At 35.8% G+C, this 23,373-nt stretch overlaps 1 protein-coding gene across 1 annotated transcript in view; it reads right to left on the bottom strand.

The window, feature by feature from the left end:
* Positions 1-1,328: 1,328 nt before the first annotated feature.
* The window catches only part of LOC110105633 (DNA repair protein RAD50), a 54,428-nt gene continuing 32,383 nt past the window's right edge, over positions 1,329-23,373 (bottom strand). Inside the window, exons 17-27 of the mRNA XM_020835212.2 lie at positions 19,216-19,424; positions 16,415-16,616; positions 11,270-11,439; positions 10,862-11,186; positions 4,610-4,735; positions 4,478-4,530; positions 2,414-2,564; positions 2,267-2,329; positions 1,883-2,016; positions 1,674-1,802; positions 1,329-1,587 (exon numbers count right to left, since the gene is read on the bottom strand). Of these exons, the coding sequence (XP_020690871.2) occupies positions 1,548-1,587; positions 1,674-1,802; positions 1,883-2,016; positions 2,267-2,329; positions 2,414-2,564; positions 4,478-4,530; positions 4,610-4,735; positions 10,862-11,186; positions 11,270-11,439; positions 16,415-16,616; positions 19,216-19,424 (1,602 nt within the window). The 3' untranslated portion in view covers positions 1,329-1,547. The remainder of the gene's footprint in view (positions 1,588-1,673; positions 1,803-1,882; positions 2,017-2,266; positions 2,330-2,413; positions 2,565-4,477; positions 4,531-4,609; positions 4,736-10,861; positions 11,187-11,269; positions 11,440-16,414; positions 16,617-19,215; positions 19,425-23,373) is intronic.

Raw genomic sequence — 23,373 nt, 5'->3', positions numbered from 1 at the left:
TTTTCGGCTCATGCAAGCAGTAGTTGCACGCCCAGCAGAGAACAGAAAATTTCAGAATTTATGTAGCATGAGGCGGAGTTAGAGAGCAGGTTTCCATGAGTGCAGAATTTGTATTTACTAGAGCAAAATTGGTTTACAGAAATACTTATTAATTTTGCTGTACAAGCCATATTTTGGAATTGTAATTATAGCTATTGTAGAAGCAGTAAAGGAATAGTAAAAAGGTTAAATTGGAGAAATAAGAAAAAAAATTAAGGAAGAGGGAAGCTAAATAATTTTATTATATGCATTATAAGAATTTTCACTTAGTGGAGAAACTCTTAAAGTTGTTGAATCAAATTGTTGCATAAGATTATTGAGTTCATGCAAGAGGGAGGTTACGAAGTAACTTACAATCGTAGACAATTAAGATGAAAGGAAAAAGTGGAAGAAAGTTGATATACAAGTATTGAAGTTTTATGTTAATGTGTATTTTAAATTTGGAAATCAATTCTTAAGGTTAGCAAGAAATGCGATATTGTATTACTTTGAAATTGTTTGAATTTTCTTAGTGGTTATGTACTTAAGTCTTTGATGAAACTTGAGAATTATTAGATGCTTCCTTTGTTATATTAAATGATGTTTATATGATCTTTTATATAGATCTGAAATGAAATGAACTGAATGAGAGGTTAAATGATAGAAATGTTATGGTTATTCTTGTTACACTCTACCGTACTGTTATGGAGTACTGTGGGGTGTTACACAAAGGGCCTCATTCACTACAGAACCAGACCATCTTATTATTTCCTGTATAATTAATTCAAATTGCCGCCTCTATAGCATCAACCCCAGTCTTCACCTATAAATAGGGGAACAAAGGTCAAGCATGCGATAAAAAATCACATAACAAATATCCTCATTCTGAAGTTGAATAATATTCTGTAAACATCAGAGAAAAGGTTCAATCATGGGAAAGATATTTCTAGCTGAGTCAACCTCATAAATAGTCCTTCCATTTGGTATGGATAAGCTTAGCAAATTGTCTAGTCAATCATGAAGCCTCCTGAAATTACTGCACATGGATATCTCCCTCTCAATTTATTGCTACAACTAAAAATTATAAGGCCCCGGGTAAGAATCTATAAAAAATGTGTACTTCATGAGTGCATTCTATCACATTAATATCAAAGATGAAGTGAAATCAAATTACATTAATAACTTCTAGAAGAGAAATTATCACACACAAAATTTTTTATAAAAAAATAAAAACTTTGGAAATATTCGGTAATAAAGCTACCTGTTTCCCTCACAAATTCTAGTGAAGAACATTAGCGCCATTATCAGAATGCTTCAAAGAGAACTTGCTGCATATCAAACCTTGATCAAGTCCTTACACAAATGTGTAGAAAGACGTTTAGTATATAACTGTTGCAGCATTTGATAATAGCGTAACAAAATTAGTATGCCAGCTCTAGAATACATCCAAACAAGGATGACAATGTGGGCGACTATGGTATCATGGAATTTCTGAACGACATGCAATATTTGTATGGTAGGAATTACCATCAATCAAATATCGCCTGGGCTTCAATTATGCTGTGTTGACTGGTTTTAAAAGTTAGAAATAAGTTGTAGTGAATAATAAAATTTGAAAACGGTATGAAAAACTATATCAAAATATAAAGCCTTACTGCTCATCCTTGGTAACACGATAGTATTTCTCAGCATGTTGCCGCTGACCGATCAGCTGAGCAAAACGTTCATCATGGGTGATAACAATTAGCTGAAAATTTTCTTGCCCCTTGCGATCTTCCATAATTCTGACAGAATATGGATTGTAAAGAGATTTTTGGAGCAGAAAATGGCAAAAATTTTGAATTGGGAAAATTTAGGAAAGTACCTCAAGAGGGCCGCAGCAAGACTTTCGGTGTTTGGACCATCCAGGTTAGTAGTAGGTTCATCCAATGCAAGTATTCCACAATTAAGACAAAATGTCTCGGCTAGTGCCAATCTTATAATAAGAGAAGCAAGAACCTGAATACAATCAATATATTGCTTAATTCCACAAAGTAGACTCCCCATTTTTAGGCTTCGTTTGGGACGGCTTTCTTTCTGCTTCTTAAAGCAACTTCCTAGTATAAAAATTTTAATTTTTATACTAAAAAGTTGCTTTAAGAAGCAACAAGAAAGCCATCCCAAATGAAACCTTAAATGCTCATCATATGGCAAGACATCATCTTTCACAAGATATTAAGGGTTGCAGAATTTTCTCCTTCTCACTCACCTTTTGACCAGCACTGCACCTTCCACGCATTTCCAACTCAGCATCACCAGTTTGCATAAGGACCTAAATATATTTTAATTTTATGAAAACTGAAATTAGGAACGTTAATTTGAATGAACTTAAGCTAAATGAGTTCCCAAGGCTTACTCGGTAACTGTAGGATCGAGTTCCAATGCCTTCTGAATCAGAATGTATACTTATGTAATCAATGTCCTGCCCTCGGTAGGTCTGCTGCCATAGCTCTCTAATGATCTTATTTATTTCCTCCATTTTCATGGAGTGAAACCGCATGAGTGCCCTAGTAAAAAATTAGCAATTAAATCAATCACAAAAATTATATAATGATTATGTTCAGAAACGAAGCATTGCAGTGCATGGCTTGAGGACGACATTGATGTTCAGAAGCTTCTAGCAGCACAAGCGATGCTGCTTTAAACTTTTAAAAACACAATAATTTTGCATAAAACTATATAGCTTTAATTCTTTTCTTAAATTACATGAGACAAATCTTTCGTATTGAGACATTTCAAACTATTTAAATGCACACGACTATGCAAACTCGAGTGGCAGCAGTAAAATTCAAGATGCATGTACCATCATAAGGCAGCACACTTTTATGGAGCAATTTCTTGACATGCTAGCAAAACCTTACATTTAGGAAAGTTTTCCTTGTAATAATAGTAAGTGGACCAGGTTTAATTTGGTATCCTTTGGGATAATGTATTTATTTCCTTATTGTAGATAAGAGTTTTATTGAGAGGTTCGATGGAAGAAGTATACAGAGAATGAGGAGGATCTACATATGATTCTTATTGATTTAGAGAAAGAATATGATAAAGTTCCAAGAGAAGTGCTATGGAGAGTTCTACATAAGAAAGGGGTTAATAATGCTTATATTCAAGTCATTAAGGATATGCATGCAGCTCCACTTGTGTTCAAACACAAGGTGGTTTGACCAAATATTTTCCTATTTTAGTGGATTACATCAAGAATCAGCCATAAGCCTATATCTTTTTGCTTTAGTCATGAATGTTCTCACTAGACATTTGCAAGAGGTTGTACCTTGTTGTATGCTTTTTGTTGATGATATTCTTCTTATTGATAAGACTAGAGAGGGAGTTGAAGGTAAAGTTGAATTATGGAGGTCAACCTTAGTACACTGATAAAAATAAAAATTTTATTTTCATTTAGGATGCTAAGAACACTAAAGATAATCATATTCTCACAACCTGCAATAAAAATTAGGCGGTTTTGGGTCAAATTGCGCAGAGGCGCGCCTCAAGGCGGGCCTCTTATTGCGCAATTTTAAACAGAGGTTTTAGATATATTGGGTCTATTGTTCAGAGTGATAGTGAAATAGATGGGGATATTATTAGTAGAATTCAAGTTGAATGGTTGAAGTGGAGGAATGCATCGGGCTTGATATGTGATTGAAAAGTCCCTCTCAAACTTAGGAAAATTTCTATAAGATGGTAGTGAGACCTGCAATGCTTTATGGTACAAAATGTTGGCCATTAAAAGAGAAGCATAATATTAAGTTAAGCGTTGTAGAGATGAGAATGCTCAGGTGGATGAGTGGCTTTACTCTTAAAGACAAGATACGAAATGAGCATATATGTGAAAAGTTTTGAGTAGCTCTAGTAGAAGATAAGATTAGAGAGAGTCGTCTTAGATGGTTTGGTCATATAAAATGGCGACCTTCTGATGACCAGGTGTGGGCTCCGAAAATTCACGCCCCGGCCTCCCCAGCCTTTGGGGGTGGGGGTTTAACGGATTAAGTCCTGAGGTAAATTTTCAGAAGGCATATTGGGTTTGAAATAAGACACTACCCAGATATTTCGCCCTCATTTTGCGAGGACTTTTAAATATGAGTTCTGGTTTCCTATAGGTGCAATCCCCTATAGTTAATTACCCCTTCCAATAATGAGAGTGAACTTTTCATTAAATCCCCCTTATATTAATTTCCTTATTATAAATAAGGGATTTAACAACTAAATAATATAGACAGAAATCTTCAAAATAACAAATAAAGATCATTGACAGTCCAGGCTGCCAAGATTCTTTGGAATGAACCATGTACATGATTACCAAAAAGAAGAGAAAATTGAATTCTTTCATTTAAACTACAAAAATGAAAGAAGCATAGCCTAGCTCAATACCCAAATAAAACGAGATATATGGCATTAAATGAGTAAAACGTTGAGATCTTACTTATCAAGTGCAACGTAGTATCTGTCAAGGTCCTTATTTGCCATTTCTGTGGTCTGCAGCATCACAAGTAAATTTGTAGGCATACTGACAAATGTTTAAAATTTAAAAAACAAGACAAACTCAATCAGCTACCTTGAGTTGGATGAGTTGGTTGAAGTAGCGCTTGTCAATGTCATGGTACTGTGCTTGCTTAAGATCAAGCTTGTTCTTTGATACATTACTTAGGTAAACGGAAATCGTACCTTGACATTTATTCAGCTGTAAAATGTGTTAAAAAGTCATTTTATCAATCAGTTAGATATGCAAGGCATAAAATATTACTGTTCAACCAGCAAAAATTGACAAACCCTGAAACAAACACTACAGTAAAGCCTCTTTCTACGAAGCAGACTAAAACCTGAAAAATCCAAAATAAATAAGCCTAAAAACTACAAGAAAGACAGAAGCAAATTCCGAAAGAAAATGAAATTGTTAAATATTTCAGGGGCAAAGCAGTAGATGACATCTGCAAAGCTCTAACTACCTCAGTTTAGATGCTACATTTGCTTAGCAGTGCATTGCAAATATGAAAAGCTATAACTTGTGATCACTAAAGTTCAAATATGCTACTTAGCATTTCCTTCTTCAAAAGAGAGTTTGATTTTAAGCATCTAAGATGCACTTTCTGTGTTTTCAGTACAAAAGATGATCTGTAGTTGCTCAATTTGGCTAATCTGAATTTGAACTTTTACAACTTATTTGTGAAGATGAACTTATATTTAAACAAGAGTTAGGATTTGCTAAAACCAAATTTGTATATTTTGAATCTAAACCTGCATTAAGAATTGTATTGGAAATTGAAATTAAACGTACTTGAAAATATAAACCAAAACTTTTGAATAAAATTCTTGAATATAAAACTGAGCTTTAATAGAAATTGAATCCATTTTTGACTATGAACCTAAATCAATTATGCCAGCTAACATTTCTAACAAATTATCTCTACAAATCAAACAAAAATTAATTTTATTCTTGGGTTTAGTTCCTTAATTTCCAAACTCAAACAAATTTTGGTGAGAAAATGAAATTTTATGAATATTTCAATGAACTTGTTAATGATTGTCTTAAGGAAAACTTTAACTTTAAAACTTCATTCATTTGGTCAAAATTAAAAGTTCATAAAACATCTCCATTAATATAAAATCATTTGGGATGATTTTCTTTAAGAAAATTGCTTGTAAATGTAAGTATATCATACTTATTTGGCTTATTTGATTTCAAATTTCTTTATCAACTTGTCATTTAAGAATTGGTTATAAATCATTATTCTTCTCCATTAAGACGCATTATTACTTTATAACACTTGCATAATTTACATGATATTTGTAGAAAATTGATTATAAATTATAAAAACTATAAATTTAGAATTGATGTGAATATAAGACATGTGAAATTCAAACTAGATGATAAAATAACTGTACATCCAAATCTTGAGAAACTTCTTCTGGGAACCTTTAATATCGTAATTATAAGAAAGATGAAGTCATATTGATCATGCAATGCATTCAGAAAAATACTTAACAAATGGAAATTCCAAGAAGCTATAGTATTATTCAAGCCTTTAACCTACTTCAAATGCATTGGATTCTTGTCTCTTATCACCTCCTTGCAAATTTCCATCCAACATCTTACCAAACACTTCTACTCACCTATCTCAAAAGCACTATCCTATATGTGGAGATCGTGTCCTTTACTAATAGTGGATAATAAAAATATTTTAAACTTTATGATGACAAACCTACTTGTGGTAATCCGGCGAACACTTTGTAAAAAGCATATTCGTTTTAACTAGATTTGCGTGACAAATATAAAATACATAACTCATTGAAGGCAAATATTTTAAGCTGGGCAAAATGACGCAAATCTAAAAAAAATTATTCATTAAAAATACAAATCATTTAGGCTGATATTATTTTAGTTTTTTGTCTTCATTTCTTTAATTTATACCACTCTAGCCAGGTCCCAAGTTTGAGATAAGAAAAATAGATGTTTCGTTAGGTAGTCGATAACTAGCATAAAACTTCTCGAACAATCATGACATGAATCATTTAATACATTGTGTTAATATTAGGTGTTTATTGGGAGCGATGCATGGCCTAAAAAACAAAAAATATGTAAGGGCTGTTGCACCGATGCCTGGGTACAATATTAAATAAGCAAGTGTTCTCACATCATAGATGGATGTGGGCAAAGAAGCAAGTCCATGAAACAAGAATTATAATAGGAAACTTAGACTATAGGTACTCTTATACAAGTAAATTAATAGAATTAATAGATTTTCTTATTCTTATAAAAATAAATATTCTATATATTCATGAAACTAAATGGGTTGGAAAAAAAGCTAAAGATATTGATAATTTCTGATTTAAACTATGATATTCAAGTAAAAGTGATGAGGACATCAAGCCTTGGAAAGTCTACCAGAAGCGGGGCCGACGATCTACGGCCATGATCGTGCCGATTTATTTTAGAGCCATTTTATGTTTTTTAATTTATTTATGTACTTTTCCAATTTTACCCTCACTGGAGGGAAGAGATGCTTGTAACCCCAAAGGGTACAAGTGTTCTAAGTTCTCCTCCTTAGTCTTGCAGTAAATCAAAATATCATCAAAGAAAACTAACACAAACCTTCGCAGATATGGTTGAAATACAATGTTCATCAGGGATTGGAAAGTAGCTGGAGCACTAGTGAAATCAAAAAGCTTAAATAAAAATCCATAGTGTCCCTCATGAGTCCAAAATATCATTTTAGGAACATCCTCAAGCCTCATTCGGATCTCATGATACCCTAACTTCAGATCAATCATCGAGAAAAAGCACCACTCCAAAAAACTCATTCAGTACTCATCAATCACTAAAATAGGATACTTGTGTGGCACTGTCTCCTTGTTTATCTCTCGATCTCATCCTTCTAGAATTGTGGAAAACGGTACGGACGAATACTGATTTGTGAACCTTTTTCAAGAGGAAAGCATGCTCGTGTTCCTGTGGAGGAGGCAACCTTGAACTAGCTGGAACACCTTAATATTATTGTAGGAGTGGCTGAACCATATATGGTACTTTATCTTCTCTCCATCCTATTCTTCATCCAAGCTCAAAGCTCCTCGAAAAGCCCCACTCCTTCATCCTGGATTTCCCCCACCATGATTTTGAGTGAAACAATAATTTTGGAGAGGCTAGGACCCCCTTTAATAACCACTCTCCTCCCCTCAACCCTGAACTCCATTGTTAGAGCCTTCAAATCAATCTTAGTCTTCCCCAACTTCTGCAACCACTTCATTCTCAGTATCACATATGTGCTCCCTAAATATAATAACAGAAAATCTTCCAATACCTGAACCTCTGGAAGGATTAGGATCATCCCTTCGCAAATTTCTCTACTCCTCTCTACTTTTCCTGTTCCCAACACAACCCCAAAGCCCCCCATGTCCACTAATTTCAGTCCCAACTAATCCACCATTCTATTGGAAATAAAGTTATGAGTAGCTCCACTATCCATCAGCACTACCACCTCCTAATGCTCGATCTTCCCCTTAACATTCATGGTGTGGTTTGATGTGAACCTGACCACTGCGTTAAAGGAAATTTCTGCAACATCTAAGTGCAGGTAATCAACTTCCTCATCTACTTCCTCCTATGCAGCATCTTCCTCTTCATCATAGAATGTTAGGATCATGACAAACGGTTGTTAAAATGGTGACATGGAGCTAATTTCATGTCACACCTAAAGCATAAACCCTTATCCCTCTTCTACTGAATTTCTAACTCAGTCAACATATTGAAGTGCCCACCCGGTCATATTCCCTAACATTTATCCCTCAGAGCTTCCTTCTAAATCAGTACTGTTAACACCTTTGATGCTAGAAATGTATTGGTCATGCGGTAGGACACTCTCGAACTGCTATTATGGCTACTTCTATTTAAAGAGTTCTTTTCCTCCACCAACTGGGCTAACATCATAGCCTCCCCTAAGCCACGTGGTCTCAGTGCTCGAACAACTACACAAATATCAAGCTTGATCACCTTCATAAAGTTCCCCACTAGCATAGTCTTTGACAACCTTCCAAATTGGCTTAATAAGTACTCAAATTTCTCCCGGTACTCAATCACTATCCCCTCCTACACCAGAGCAAAAACCTGTTAATAGAAGTTTCCTTCTTGACTGGTTCAAATATGTTCTAGTAGACAATCTTTGAACTCCCTCCATGATTGAATCGGATCTCCCAAGTCATTCCACTGGTACCAGGACAGAGTGTTCCTCTCCAGACATAGAGCGATTGCGGTGAGTTTTCATGTTCTGTCAACCCATTTACAGCAAAATATCACTCCACCCTATAACAATCGTGAGCATTTTCTCCCTAAAAAAACAACATTTTCAAGTTTCTTGCCCTAGGATCGCCACTGCCCCAATTGCTTCAACCTCCTCCAATGCAGCGGCTGTTGTGATCCCTCCATGTTTCCCTCTCCACCAAATTAGCTCTCCGATCTTCACCATCCCAATTTCTTCGCCAGCCAAACCCTTCACTTGTTGCCCTCCTTGGAAGTGGCTCCAAATTTGGCATCTCCTTTTCTTCCCCCAAAATTTTCATCTCCCGACCCTCCATCATTATCCTCATATTAAGATTTTCCTTACTTTCTTGTCCAATCAATGGTGCCCTTGCCTTCGATAATATTAAAAATGATTATGAGTTAAAGAATTATTATAATAAAATGATAAAAAGAATGGGAAATTATTTCAAAATATTAATAAAGAATCACCTAATATAAAGAAATGAAATAAAATTTCAATCATTTTCAACAATTTTGTACTTTAAAAAATCTTGAATCCTAATATATTTTAAAGTATATTTTATGTTAATATTTATTAAATGAGCTAGTTCACGATCTAGCGAGTCCAGTCGGGGCTAAGCTCAAGCTTGGCTCATTAGCTCATAAAACTCAACTCACAAGCCATTTATTGAGCTGAGCCGGCTCACGAGTCGATTTAACTCACTTACACCCCTAGCAAGGTCGACAATTATTAGGCAAAGGCAGTCGGTGCGTGCGAGACAATAGTGCCACAACGCAGATGTTTGAGCATGTAATAACGCAACGAAACTTGTCAGCTAGAGGGTTAGGTAGTATGCGACTATGGAGATCGTGCAAGCGAAGGCGTGAGAGTCGCCTAAGAGGTCTTGCACAAGCATGGGCATCATTTGGCTGGAAGGAAATCAAGAAGCTCAATGAAAATGAGGAAGAATGTGGGAATGTAATGAATATCGTTAGGTTTAGAATTTTTATTTTTGTAATTATTTAATAATTAAAAAATTCGAACAAAAATGATATAGTCATCCTTTACCTATAGCAGAAGGACATATTATAGTATTACAATATTCAAATTATAAAATATTTTGATTTTTTTATATTATTTGCAATAATTATTTAAAAACTAAATCATAATTTTGAAATTAAACTTAAAACTATTAATAAATTAATAAATGAACATTAATTTTAACTTTATGTTGACTCGCTCAAATTTTCTTCGCTCGAGCATGTCAAATTTTTTCCTGTTTCATATGAGGTGAAATTTTCATTATTTTTCTCATGTGAGTATCTATTAGTGTCCTTTCCTAATAATTTCAACATTCTAGATGCAATGACGTGGTTCATTTTATGAATGAAAGTCATTCGGGTAATTTTGCATAGCATCACAATTGTAGTTTGTCATTATGTGCAAGTGAGGTTTAACACCGCAAACAACACTCCATAAGAACGAATGGAAAATAAGTATTCATAGTCTTAGCCCCAAGTGGTTGAAATAAGGGTTAAGATAAAGATAATGATCACACAAACTGCAACAAGCCAAATCCAAATTATTACAATAAGATAAACTATGCTAATTTTGACTTTAAAACACCTTCAATAAGCATCAAAAGCAGTTCCTCAACATGTACGAAGTTCAATCAACTGCAAAGGCCCTTGTATACTTCATTTTATTCAAATAAAATAAAGAAATACTTCAAAAGTGCAGAGTTATAAAAGGAATGTAGGTAGAACAGACAGGGATGCAGTGTTTCTATACATATAACAATTAATAAAATTAAATTTGCAGAAGGAAAAGAAATTTATTTGTCCAATTGGAATTTTTTAGTATTATTATTAAATATTAATAAATAAAGACTTTCTTAACAGTGCATAAGCTTGTTAGACAAACATGGAAAGTTTAATGAGAGAATGAGCCTAATATCCAATAATACTTCATACGAAATCTAGAAGCTGCCTAACTAAGAAGCATATACCACAACAAAAAATATCAGCCAATCACAAAACATCACAAAACATTAATCACATATGAAAGAAAAATACCTCTGACAGAAGCCTTTCTTTTTCTTTTAGATGTTTTTTAACTTCAGTTTCAATGGCAGAAGTTCCTCCAATGGCTAGTACTTTTTCCTCAAGTAATTCAATCTCACGAGTAAGTTCATCCACTTCCGCCTTTGTTTTTCTGTAATTCAAGTTGTCATCTATGTTTCTTTTTAATTGATCTTGACTAATAAGTACCTCTTTACTCTTGTTTAAATCCGCTAAAATTTCCTGTTTCTTGCTCTCACATTCCTGCAACTGAGACTCAGATAAGAGGAGTTTGTCCTGCAATTCCTTCAGTTTTTCATCCCTCCTTGAGTCCAGGTACCTAATAAGATATTCTAAATTATCAAAACTAAGTTATGACAGATAAATGGCAAGCATGATGACCTTCATAGTTTAAAGGCATACTCTTTGATCCTAGAAGCAAGTTTTAGAAGCATTTCAAATTCCTGTTGAAAATTTCTTTTGTTTTCGGCCAGTTCCTCATATTCCTGATCCAACTTTGTTTTCAAATTTGTGTGTTCCTGAACTGCCTTCTCTTTATCCTTCAACAAGGGAAGAAGAGATTCTGCTAAATGCTGAAAAATAATATAACTTCAGTTAGTCAGAGAAAGCTACAGAAGTCAACAACAAAGGTGTAGGACAAGTTGGAATAGTTCTAATGAGTTTAAAGAATATATGCTCTCATAGTTCTTTTAACTCAAAACTTACTATGTTATAACTAGTCAATGTTTTAAATAAATACAAGAGATTTTAAGTTTAATAAAGAAGAAAATTTTGATATTTCTATATAAAAATAGCAGCAATAAACTTGATGAGATGAGATTACAAAAAAGAATGAACTTTGGAAACACAATGAAAATTAAATTCCTATAGTGGAAACTAGATTAGCCGATGATAGTGAAGATCGCTTCCACAAGCAGTCCCATGCCATGATTATTATCTTTCCTTTCTTGGAAGTCCATCACCTAGGGACATGTCACTCACACTTAAGAGACACTCGAGTGAAAGAAAACACAGGACTAAAAATTCAAAAAACCATTCTTCATTAAAAAATCAAGTGCCTAGCAATACAAGAGACTCAATTTATAGAAATGGGAGGGAGAAACCAAAATATACAAACCTACTTCCAAACTTAATCCTATCACCAAATGCTTACCTACCATCATTATTTTCATAGCTATCATCATTACCACACCTACATCCTTATTATAACTGTTATCATTATCATACCGATCAATAATCCTAATAACAAAAAATCCTCATGGGTCATGATGTCAAAAATGATCCAATACGTATAAGCCCAAAATATCAGATAAAAACATTAACAATAACAAAAAGACTAAAATACATAAAAACAACACTATGCCAGCTCATCATATATAAAAAATACTCATACATAGACACTCATAGGTGAAACATACTGCATCCCAAATACATGAATATAAAATCATAAAATACTAAACTAGTTTAAAAATGGATCCAACATCAAACATTCAAGCTGAAATATAGTTGTAGATATAACAACTCTTATAGTAACAGGTGTTGATCCACATAAAATGACAAGAATAATCCAATTAATCCAAGAAATAACAAAATTTCATTGATATGTTAAACCAGGGCACCATTGGTTGCAAAAAAATAATGGAAGTAAGAAGTAGCCAAAGTAATCGTGATTTCTATAAGTGAATTCACAAATTTTGCACATATTGCACGTGTCAGTAAAGGCAGTCACAGGGGTTGTAATGATAACGAGTTAAAGAAATTTTAATTGCTTAAAAGGTAATGCTATCTTTCGACCACAGTAATCCAAAAATATGTTCCCAAGGAAGAAAATTTTTCAACGCAAGATGAACATTTGTTAAACATCAATATATTTCATTGGATTATAAGTGAAACAAACAAATTTTGAAGAATGGACTATCAACATGAAGCACCAACCAACAATCATTAGTATATAATGGACCGACTGAACTAGTCTAGCCAATACACCCAGCCCTAGCAAGGGAAGCCGGTATAGCTGGCGAGCCGAAGAGCCCTGTGGACCCCACTAGTGTGGACGACAAGAAAGGAGAGAGGGGGCTTAAAGGAGATTAATTCTACTTTAAATTACTTATCATAGAAAACTAAAATTGGGAGGGAGGGAATTAGGAATGTTTGTTTAGGGAAAGAGGGTTTATTTAAATTTAGATTTGGGAGGGAATTAGGAATGTTTATTTAGGATTAATTAAGTTGCTTTATTTTCATTATGTGATTTTCTGTTTTAGAGTAATTATCTTTGAAGTTGTTTCAAGTGCTCCTAGGATTTGTGGAGAGTCGATCTATCTCTCAAATAACAGATTAACTTGTATCTTGGGTTGTTGTGCTGATATCAATAAAATTAGCCCATAATCTCATTCTTTCTCGTTGCTTTCGGCTGTGTTTTCTCTTCTTTATTATTGTTTTTTTGTTGGGTGGAGATCGAATTCCTATCAGATTGCCAGAGAAGAATAACTCCAAAATTGTCAAAATTGATAACATAGAATAGATGGTCTACAAATATATAATTAGCTTTACTTTTTTTTGTTCTTTAAGGTGAACCAACTATACTTATTTTATCTTAAGGCATGTATTAGGTAAACCAGGTCTATCCTATTAACTTGGTTTACCCAAGTAGTATAAATAGGCCCCATTGTAATGAATTAGCATGAATAAAAATTTATGGTTTCCTCTCTTTTCTTCCTCTTAGGAGTCTACACCTACTCTAAAGATGCCTCACTTCATAGCCTCCAAGAAGCATATCAACATCTTATAATTGAAAACCACAAATTGTCAAATTGATATATCCTATATGTCTATTAAATAATATAAATTGAACAGAGGAATGAGATCAACAAAGAAAAAGCCAACTCACTAGATAAATCTATGTTCACACAAGAAAAATGGTGCTAGGAACAAACCCTGCTTTCCACATTTCCCTTAAGGTAGATTGATTTTTAATTAACTAGATTTCTCCCGATGTTCATATTGTGGTTTATTTAGATCCAAGTCCTTCCTATGAGTGCAAGCCCACATAGTTAATTACCCCTCCTACTTCGTAGGAGAGAACTCTCGATTAATGATGATTCACTTTAGCGTAGCTTTGGAATTTTAAGTTTAGTCTTGCTTATGGGGGAATGAGGACAGCCCCGATCAAGATCCTATCTATCAACCGAGGAATACCATAGATCTCAATCTACCAATACTAACAAATCATTATTTGCAACATGCAGAGAATCTGATTAGCGACCATATGTTGCCTCCTCTCAGGGATCCCAAATAGACTGGGTGGTTAGATGTTGTTTTTGGTTATGTTGTTATTTAAGTTTTGGGGCTTATATATGTTAGAATGTCTGTTAATTTGTTTAGTTTGGGGCTTATTGCTCCTCTCAGGAGTTGCCTGATAATTTAGTTTAGGATGAGACTTATGGCTCTGCTTAGGAGTTGCCTGTTAGATTTGTTTAGGATGAGGCTTACAAATCAGCTTAAGAGTTGCCCGATAATTTGATTTGGGATGGGGCTTACTGCTCCACTAAGGAGTTGCCCGATGATTTAGATTTAGGTGGTGCTTACTGCTCCTCTTAGGAATTGCTCATAGTTTATGTTTGTGATAAATCTTACTGCTTTTATTAAAAGTTGCTTGTAGTCTCAGTTTTTGATAGGTCTTATTGTTTATATTAGAAGTTGTCTGTTTTGATTTAGGATTTGCTACTTCACTTAGAAGCTTCCCTAATAAATTGGTTAAAATAGGTCTTATTACTTCCATTGAAAGTTGCCTGTTAATTTTGATTTGGAATAGGTTTTACTACTTCGATTAGAAGTGGTTTGTAGATTTGATTTAGTTTGAACTTAGGAATAGTTACTTTGATTTCACTTTCCTCTTAATTAATTTGAATTGACGTGAGTAAAAAATTAAGTCAAATTTGAATTAATTAGCCAATTTTGATAAAATTGAACCATCACAAATCAAATATTGAATTGAAATTAATTTGAGCCAACTCAAGTGAAAAATTGAATCAACCATCACAAACATAAAAACAATGTTACCGAAGAAGATCGAAGAAGCACCATCTATCCAATTAATTAACTTGAATTGTATGTCTTTGATAGCGACCTTAATAGTGATGTTGATTTGTAAGATAGAACATATACATATGAAAAGTTTGACGTCATGGGTCTCATATGCGAACATGTGTTAACAGCAACTCAAGATCGAGGTGCCGATAATTATAGCTTTTGTTCAAAGTTTCATACACAAGAAGCATGGTTAGTTGCAAATTTTGAAAATATATATGCAAAGAAAATAGAAGATACATGAGAGATTCCAAATGAAATAAAGGGTGTTGTTGTGTTACACCCATTCGTGAAGCATAAAAGTGGTCATCCAAAGAAAATAAGGACTTTAAAGGAGGAGAAAGATATGGTCCAACGTACCTATATCTGCCGTAGAATTAGAGGCCATAATCGATTTATCTATAAATCCAAAAGCCCACCACCTTTATAGCAAATTATTTTCTTGGAGCAATTGTAATTCTAGTACCAATGTCATTGAATGATTGTGCGGTGATGTAATACTTGTTATTTAAATGTGTTATAGATAATGGTTGATTCTCTATTGTAGCTAAATTTATTGCATTATGCCTATTGAGATCCCTACCTCCTGCATTAATCTTATAGCCTGGTCTTTTGAAAATATTAGATCACATTATGTTGTATCTACCATGTTTGAACCTTCTTTGAACATATCCAAGCCTTTGAACCTATTCAAACTCTGTTCAAAGAGATTTTCAAATCGGCCTTTGAATGACTCGGGCAAGGTTCAAACAAGTCTCATAATTTTTTTAAATATGGTTACAACATTATTCAAAGTTTGTACAACACTTTTTCAAATCATAGTTGGTCATTGCTGACTTAAATAAGTACTCAATGCTAGAAAATGAGTGTTATAATCAGAAATAAAGCGTCAAATATATTTCCTCAATAAATGAAACAACGAGTATATATCTACAATTTTGGGCTTTATAGGACTTATAAACTCAATTTTCTATTTTTATAAAAGAGTGAAACAATTTCTACTTCTGAATTAATATCCACAACTTTTCTACGTTCAAAGGGCATTATAAGAATGGTAAAACTTTATGAATAAATTACACATGGGGAGGATGTTGATGATTAGAGGCATGTTTTAACAGTTTTATAAAATAATTAAAATGATTTCTAACTAGGATAATAGAAATCAAGAATATGCCAACTGTGAGGACAAACAAAGTCACATATTTATTCAAATCTTATTTTCTAGATGGAAGAGTCAACAAAATGTGGTCAAATCATGACGTATAGAATTATATTAGATCAGCAATTATTTCCATTGTGAAAGATAAGAAATAGATGCATCATCTAATTGCATTTGCCATAAAAAGATGAGCAATTCACACCAAAAAACTCAAAATTTAAAATTACTACAAAAATAAAAAAGCAAGAATAACGAGAAATGGGTGTTATAAAAGGAATAAAATGATAAATAAAAGCAGATACCTTCTCATCAAACTCCGCTTGAGCCATTTCTTCAGCTAAAAGAATCAATTCCTCTTCTGCTTTTTTCACTTTATGTAATATACCGGATGCCCTTAACTTCTCCTCTCTAAGAGCATGCCACCTCATCTGTATGTTAGATAAATCATCACTCAAGAATCTCTGCTCTTCTCTCAAATTTTCTACTTCAGAACTCAAGGCATCCCTGGTCACATAAAGTTTTACTAAAATTTGCAATGATGGAAGAAGGTACATATGCCATATTATGTAAAAAGACATTTCATCACTATTTATTTAGTCTCATTCTTTAAAACAATAAAAGGGAAACTGCCAATTTTAGATATTGGAACCACGAGATAGATGATTCTACAATGACTTGTAACAAACGTACAAGAGTACAAATACAGGATAAAGCCTCCACTGTGCATGTATTATATCTGCCATAGCAAGCTGACTAGCAAGATGATGTTGTAATTAAATTTGATGCCAAGGACAAAATTATTTCCTTGTTTACACTTGTGCGTGATAGAAGAGTAGAAAGATGCCTAAAATTAGCAAGCAATTCCTTCCTCAAAATCATGATATTAGACTGATGAGGACATCGAAGACCAACGGCTATGATTGCGTCTATTTATTTTGATGTATTTTATTTGTTATTTGTACTTTTCCATTTCTACCCTCACTTAAGGGCTTTGTTTTATGTTTGCCCTAGGGGCAATTGTGTCTTTTATTTTCTTTCATGTATTTGGCTATTTAAGCCCTCCCCTTCCTCTTGGAAAGGGATGATGATTATTGACAAATGAAAATTTCTACTTTGATCTCTTTGTGAGTTCTACATTTCATGTTCTCTTTGTGAGTGCAATCCTCCTCGATCTCTTAGTGAGTTCGTTGGAGAAGCTAGATCTCTTTGTGAGTTCTAGGTTTTTCTTGTTCTTCTATTTTTCTTTATTTCTCTTGATCTCATCATCATCACGAAGGTTTGGGTGGAAGCAATTGTGGAAGATTGGAATTCACTCTTTGAATCCCCAGATTTTTCCCTACCTCTTCCCCTCCCTTGCTCTTTGCCGCCGCCCCCTCCCTGGATTGCCCAGGTCGTCGGCCTGCAGCCCAGCAGCCCGCCGACCAACAGCCGCCGGCCAGCCCACCAGCCCGTCGACTTCCCCCTTGTCGCCGCCTTCCCCCTTGAACCCTGGATTCAAATTTTAGCTTTCATGAAGCCCATTACTACCTTCCTAATTTAGTTCCTTGATTTGAGGTCTCCAAATTAATTAGATTTCAATTTGAATTTGAAATTCAGTCCAGCATTCTGGGAAGTCAAAACTGATGTCAAATCCCTCATAGTGGCTATCCAGTCACCCCTAGTGCTGTCCAGCAAGCCCAGCAGTTTCCTGCTGTTGTCTCGACGTCCAGAAGACCTCCAATCGCCGACCAGAAGGTTCCCAAGCCCTGAAAGTTGCTGCCCACTCTCTAAAGCACCTAAATGATCACCTCGGGGCCTCGAATCTACTTCCATTGGGTAAACTCTTCCCCTGGATCTTTTATCTTCATAGTGACTTTCAATTGTGGTCTAGTAAATTCATGACGATCATGTTAATGCTTCTCTGCTAAAACCTAGTAATTAGAAGAGTTGTGTGAGGGATCTTTCATAGACTAATCTTATTGTTAGTATTGGAATTAACTGTTGGAACAATCCATGTATGCAAAGTAAGATTTATTTGACTATTTAATGATCTCAACCTCTATGCATGAGAGATAACCTAAGCTAGGTACCACTTTAATATTTATTTTATCGTTCAATTCCGTATAAGATCTTGCTTATTATTGCCTCTAAATCTAAACGTGCAAACTTCATTAAGAAAATCATTTTCGCATGGGATTGTTTCACATCATAGACTTTGACATAATTCATAAATGATCTGGTCTAGAAATGAATAGGTTTGTTCATTAAACATTTTTTAATGCTCGAGTCCAAAACTAAACTTTCCTTGCATGCATCTACGTGTGTGGATAGGCGAGCAGTATGGAAGCCCAAATTAGCATGCAGTTCCTTCTTAAAAATCATGAGAATAAACTATGATATTATTTTTAATTGATCATGCCTTAGAGATGAATGTAATTTCTGATTAAAGTTTTTGGTTCCTATTTTCCATTAGATAATCTTCAAGGGTATTAAAACTGGAGTTACCCAATAACAAGGGATAGATTCCCGACAATTTTTATATAAAATAGATTTAGCACCTCAAACAACACACAATAAGAATGAATGAAATTTGAGCATTAATAATGCAAACCCAAAATGGGATAATGCTATACGGTTGATGATGATGATGTACAATGTGGGATCCTAGCATGAAATTATCATTAACAAATATTTCAGCAATAATCCAGTCTTGGCAAGAGATTTTAAAGCCAATTGTTTCCTTCTCTTTCTTTTCTTTTTCTTTTCCATTTTAGTCAAAAACAGAAACCTTCTGAAACATTTAGTGAGTAAAGAGTATTTAAAAAGTAACTCAAAGCATTAACAAAAGTATGGGTTCGACAAGAACGTAAACCTACAGCACATCAACTACAATTATGAATAGCACACACCACAATGTCGCAAATTGGCATACCAAACTGAAAAAAACAGCAAAGGATTGTCTATAAACCACACCATCCATCTAGTAACCAATTATTTTTATCATCTAAAATAATCTAGTAACCAATTATTTTTATTATCTAAAATAAAATTATTATTCATTTTCTATTCTTGCTAACTTCAGATAACTTGTAATAGAAAACTATAAAATCAGAAGGCAAATCACCTTTTGCTTTGCAATGCATTCAACTGTGATTGAATTTCCTCCACAGATTTCACTCCTTGCCCTCGAGCATCAAGTTTATACTCCAAATCCTCAATTTGAGGTTTCAAATTCTGAATTTCAAGAAATAACCTTTCAAACAATTCTGCAGGTTGCACCAAAATTTCCACAGTATCCTTCTCAGCCTTGATATGAGCCATAACGCCAAGGAGCTGCAAGTAAGATGTTAAGTAGTAAGAACGAAAATTGTTAGCCTAGATTAATGTTGTAACCAAGGCATCAATAGACATTATGCGGAAGCGTCACAAAGATCCAAAATAACATGCCACAAAATAAAACAAAAAAGAAAGAGAAAACAACTACAAACAGATATTATGATGTAAAACCCGAAAACGAAAATTGTAGGTCGTCGCATGCATTTCGATGCGTCGCGACGAAACTTAAGTGAAAAATTTAAAGTTAACAGAATTTGACGAAAATAATTTTATAAAATTCTACGCAAAATTCTGATCAATTTGGTATATAGAACTTGTATCCATTTTCGCTTAGATTAAGAGATAAAAATTATGGAAGTTTCTAAATACCAAAACTACCCCTAATATGTATTAATGTGATAGGAAATACTTGAGTTCGCAAGTAATTCCTAGCCAAATCGGAAGCGAGACAGCAGAAAATATGCTGTTTATAGAGTTGGACAGCAGGTTATCACAGAAAAACAGCATAAATTATAGAGAAAACGGAGAGAAAACTCAAAGAAAAGCTTGTATTCCACTAGTCGATGAATAAAATAGCAAGATACAATTGATCCTCAATTCGAGAGGAGGATCGATCTCTCCCAAATCTCTAGACGCCGCTAGAGCCCAAAGAAGACCTAAATCTAAGAGATCTCAAAGTTCTGTCAAATTCAAGATGCCCAAATCCTAGGAAAAACAACTATTTAATGCATACAAATCAAAAGGAAATCCCTAAGCAGCCCCTACATTCAAATTTCTCTCTCAAAACGCTAAAAAACACTTCCTAAAATGCACTAATGGGCTGGTTGGGCCGCTCGATCTCCGCAAGAGAAGGAGATCTATCGCTCTTTGCGACTTGCCGGCCCTGTAAAGACCGACTGGACCGGTCCAACAGACCGGTCTAACAATACTCCCCTCCCCAAAATCCACCTTGTCCTCAAGATGGAGATATGCTCGTGTTTCGGTGGAGGTGGCCATCCTTGAGGTGACTGAAAATCCTTACTGTATTGCTGAACCAAGGGCCGCACAAAAAGAGAAACATCCCCTCCCTCCTCCATCTTGATCACATTCAGCTTGTGTAGTCCCACCAGATAGTCTTCCCCCACCTCTTGCATATCTCAAACCATGGTCTAAAGTGATGTCATGGCTTTGGAGTTTGGATAGCCCTGCATCTCCCCTTATAACCACCTTTCTCCCATCCACCATTAATTCCATCGTAAGTGCTCCCCAATTGTCCTTACTTTCCCCCTAGGTTTGCAACCACTTCATCCCCAGGATGACATCAGTGCTTCCTAACTCTAGTGGGAGAAAGTCCTCCCTTACTTGAATTCCCTGGATGGTCAACACCACTCCTTTACAGATTTCCTTACCTTTCTCCACCTTCCCAGTACCCATCATCACCCCATAACAACCTGTGTCCACCAATTTTACTCCCAGTTGGTTGACGACCTGAGTGGAAATGAAATTGTGGGTAGCCCACTATCAATTAGCACCATCACGTCACGACCAACTATCTCTCCTTTCACTTTCATAATATGACTCGGATTGAATCCCACTACAGAGTTCAGAGAGACATCTGCCACATCCAGGTACAACTTCTCCTCCTCTCCAGATCTGCTCTCACCTCCCTCCTCATCTTCCTTGTCTTCACAGACAAGGAGAACCTGAAGAGTTCGGTCCTTGCACCTATGCCCTGGCATGTACTTCTCATCACATCTGAAATACAACCCCTTTGTCCTCTTATCCTGCATCTCCTTCTCTGTCAGCCTCTTGAAATTTTCCCCACTCTCTCCTCCTACTGGCTTCTCCCGGTTGGTCTCATTATAGTTGCCTGATGCAGGCCCCTTGGGTGCTAGAAGAGTGGCCGTCGTCCTGTAAGAGCCTCCTGAGCAGTTTCCTCGAGCCCCTCTTTCTGCTTTCTTCTGATCATATACCAACTGCGTCAGCTCCATAACCTTTTCGAGGTTTCTCGGCTCCAGTACCCTGACTGCTGTTCGGATCTCTGGTTTCAACCCCTTCATGAAGTTCCCTTCTAAGGCTGACTCTGAAATGTGATCCAATCTGCTAACCAAGTACTCAAACTGATCCCGATAATCTGCCACAGTCCCTTCTTGAGTCAAGGCAAAGAATTGCTCATAGAAGTCTCCTCCCCGTCGGTTCAGAAACGCTCTAATAAGCAATCCTTGAACTCTCTCCAGCTTCGGATGGGTTCCCTCCTATCACGCCACTGATACCATGCCAAAGCTTTCCCTTCCAGACACAGACCCGTTGCTGTCAATTTTTCATCCTCTGTCAATCCGTTGACAGCGAAGTAACGCTCCACTTTGTAGATCAACCAATGGCCATCTTTGCCCTCAAAGACCTCCCATTCCTCGAAGAGGAAGAGTCCCCCAAGTGTCCCGATCATCCCTCCGACGATTATATTCGAATCCCTCTTCATATTCACTTCTTCTTCCTTCAAAATCATCACCTCGACGCTGAATTCCTTCAGATTCAGCACCTTGACGATGACGTTCATCCCTTCTTTCTTCAAAAACAACACCTTGACACTGAATCATTTCGAATTCAGCACCTTGGCGATGAATTTCTTCCCTCCCCCTTCGAATTAAGCACCTCGACGCTGGATTCTTTCAAATTCAGCACCTCGGGGATTGAATTCTTCCCTCCTTCTGACCAAATCAACCTCCCGTTGGTCGTATCCCCTGCTCATCTCCTCTCTAGAAAGCGATTCTAGAGGGGGCATGTCGTTTTCCTGCACCTTGGCGATGAATTTCTTCCCTCCCCCTTCGAATTAAGCACCTCGACGCTGGATTCTTTCAAATTCAGCACCTCGGGGATTGAATTCTTCCCTCCTTCTGACCAAATCAACCTCCCGTTGGTCGTATCCCCTGCTCATCTCCTCTCTAGAAAGCGATTCTAGAGGGGGCATGTCGTTTTCCTCCTCCAAGATCTCCACCTCCGAATTTCTCCTCCCCCTTAAGGGTTTCGGATTTCCTCCCATGCCAAGGCCGTCGGTAGTCTCCCTTACTTCTGATGTCGCCGGATTGGTCTTCATTTCAAGTAGTTTCTTCATCATTTCCTCCATCGCGGTGAACTTCCCCTCCAACCTTTCATTGTTGGAGGTGATTTGATTTTGAAAGTTGAGGAATCTTTCCTCCAAATTGGCTTTCAATTGGCCGACTTCGCCTTCCAAGACGTCAACCTTCTTTCTGGTCATCTTTCATCCCAACGGATCTCAAAAAAATCACTTCCAAAAGCCAAAAGCTCGCTGAAAAATCAGGATTTCAGCTGCCTAAGGTCCCAAAAATGATGCTCTGATACCAATTTGATAGGAAATACTTGAGTTTGCAAGTAATTCCTAGCCAAATCGGAAGCGAGACAGCAGAAAATATGTTGTTTATAGAGTTGGACAGCAGGTTATCACAGAAAAACAGCATAAATTATAGAGAAAACGGAGAGAAAACTCAAAGAAAAGCTTGTATTCCACTAGTCGATGAATAAAATAGCAAGATACAATTGATCCTCAATTCGAGAGGAGGATCGATCTCTCCCAAATCTCTAGACGCCGCTAGAGCCCAAAGAAAACCTAAATCTAAGAAATCTCAAATTTCAGCCAAATTCAAGATGCCCTAACCTAGAAAAACCAACTATTTAAAGCATACAAAACAAAAGGACCCATTATCAATTAGCACCACCACGTCACGGCCAACTATCTCTCCTTTCATTTTCATAATATGACTCGGATTGAATCCCACTACAGAGTTCAGAGAGACATCTGCCACATCCAGGTGCAACTTCTCCTCCTCTCCAGATCTGCTCCCACCCCCCTTCTCGTCTTCCTTGTCTTCACAGTCAAGGAGAACCTGAAGAGTTCGGTCCTTGCACCTATGTCATGGCATGTACTTCTCATCACATCTAAAACACAACC

This window comes from Dendrobium catenatum, unplaced genomic scaffold, assembly GCF_001605985.2.
Source record: "Dendrobium catenatum unplaced genomic scaffold, ASM160598v2 fragScaff_scaffold_671, whole genome shotgun sequence".
In the NCBI taxonomy this organism is placed as follows: domain Eukaryota; kingdom Viridiplantae; phylum Streptophyta; class Magnoliopsida; order Asparagales; family Orchidaceae; genus Dendrobium; species Dendrobium catenatum.
Note: the sequence above shows the minus strand (reverse complement) of the source record. Positions and strands in the feature narration are given on the sequence as shown.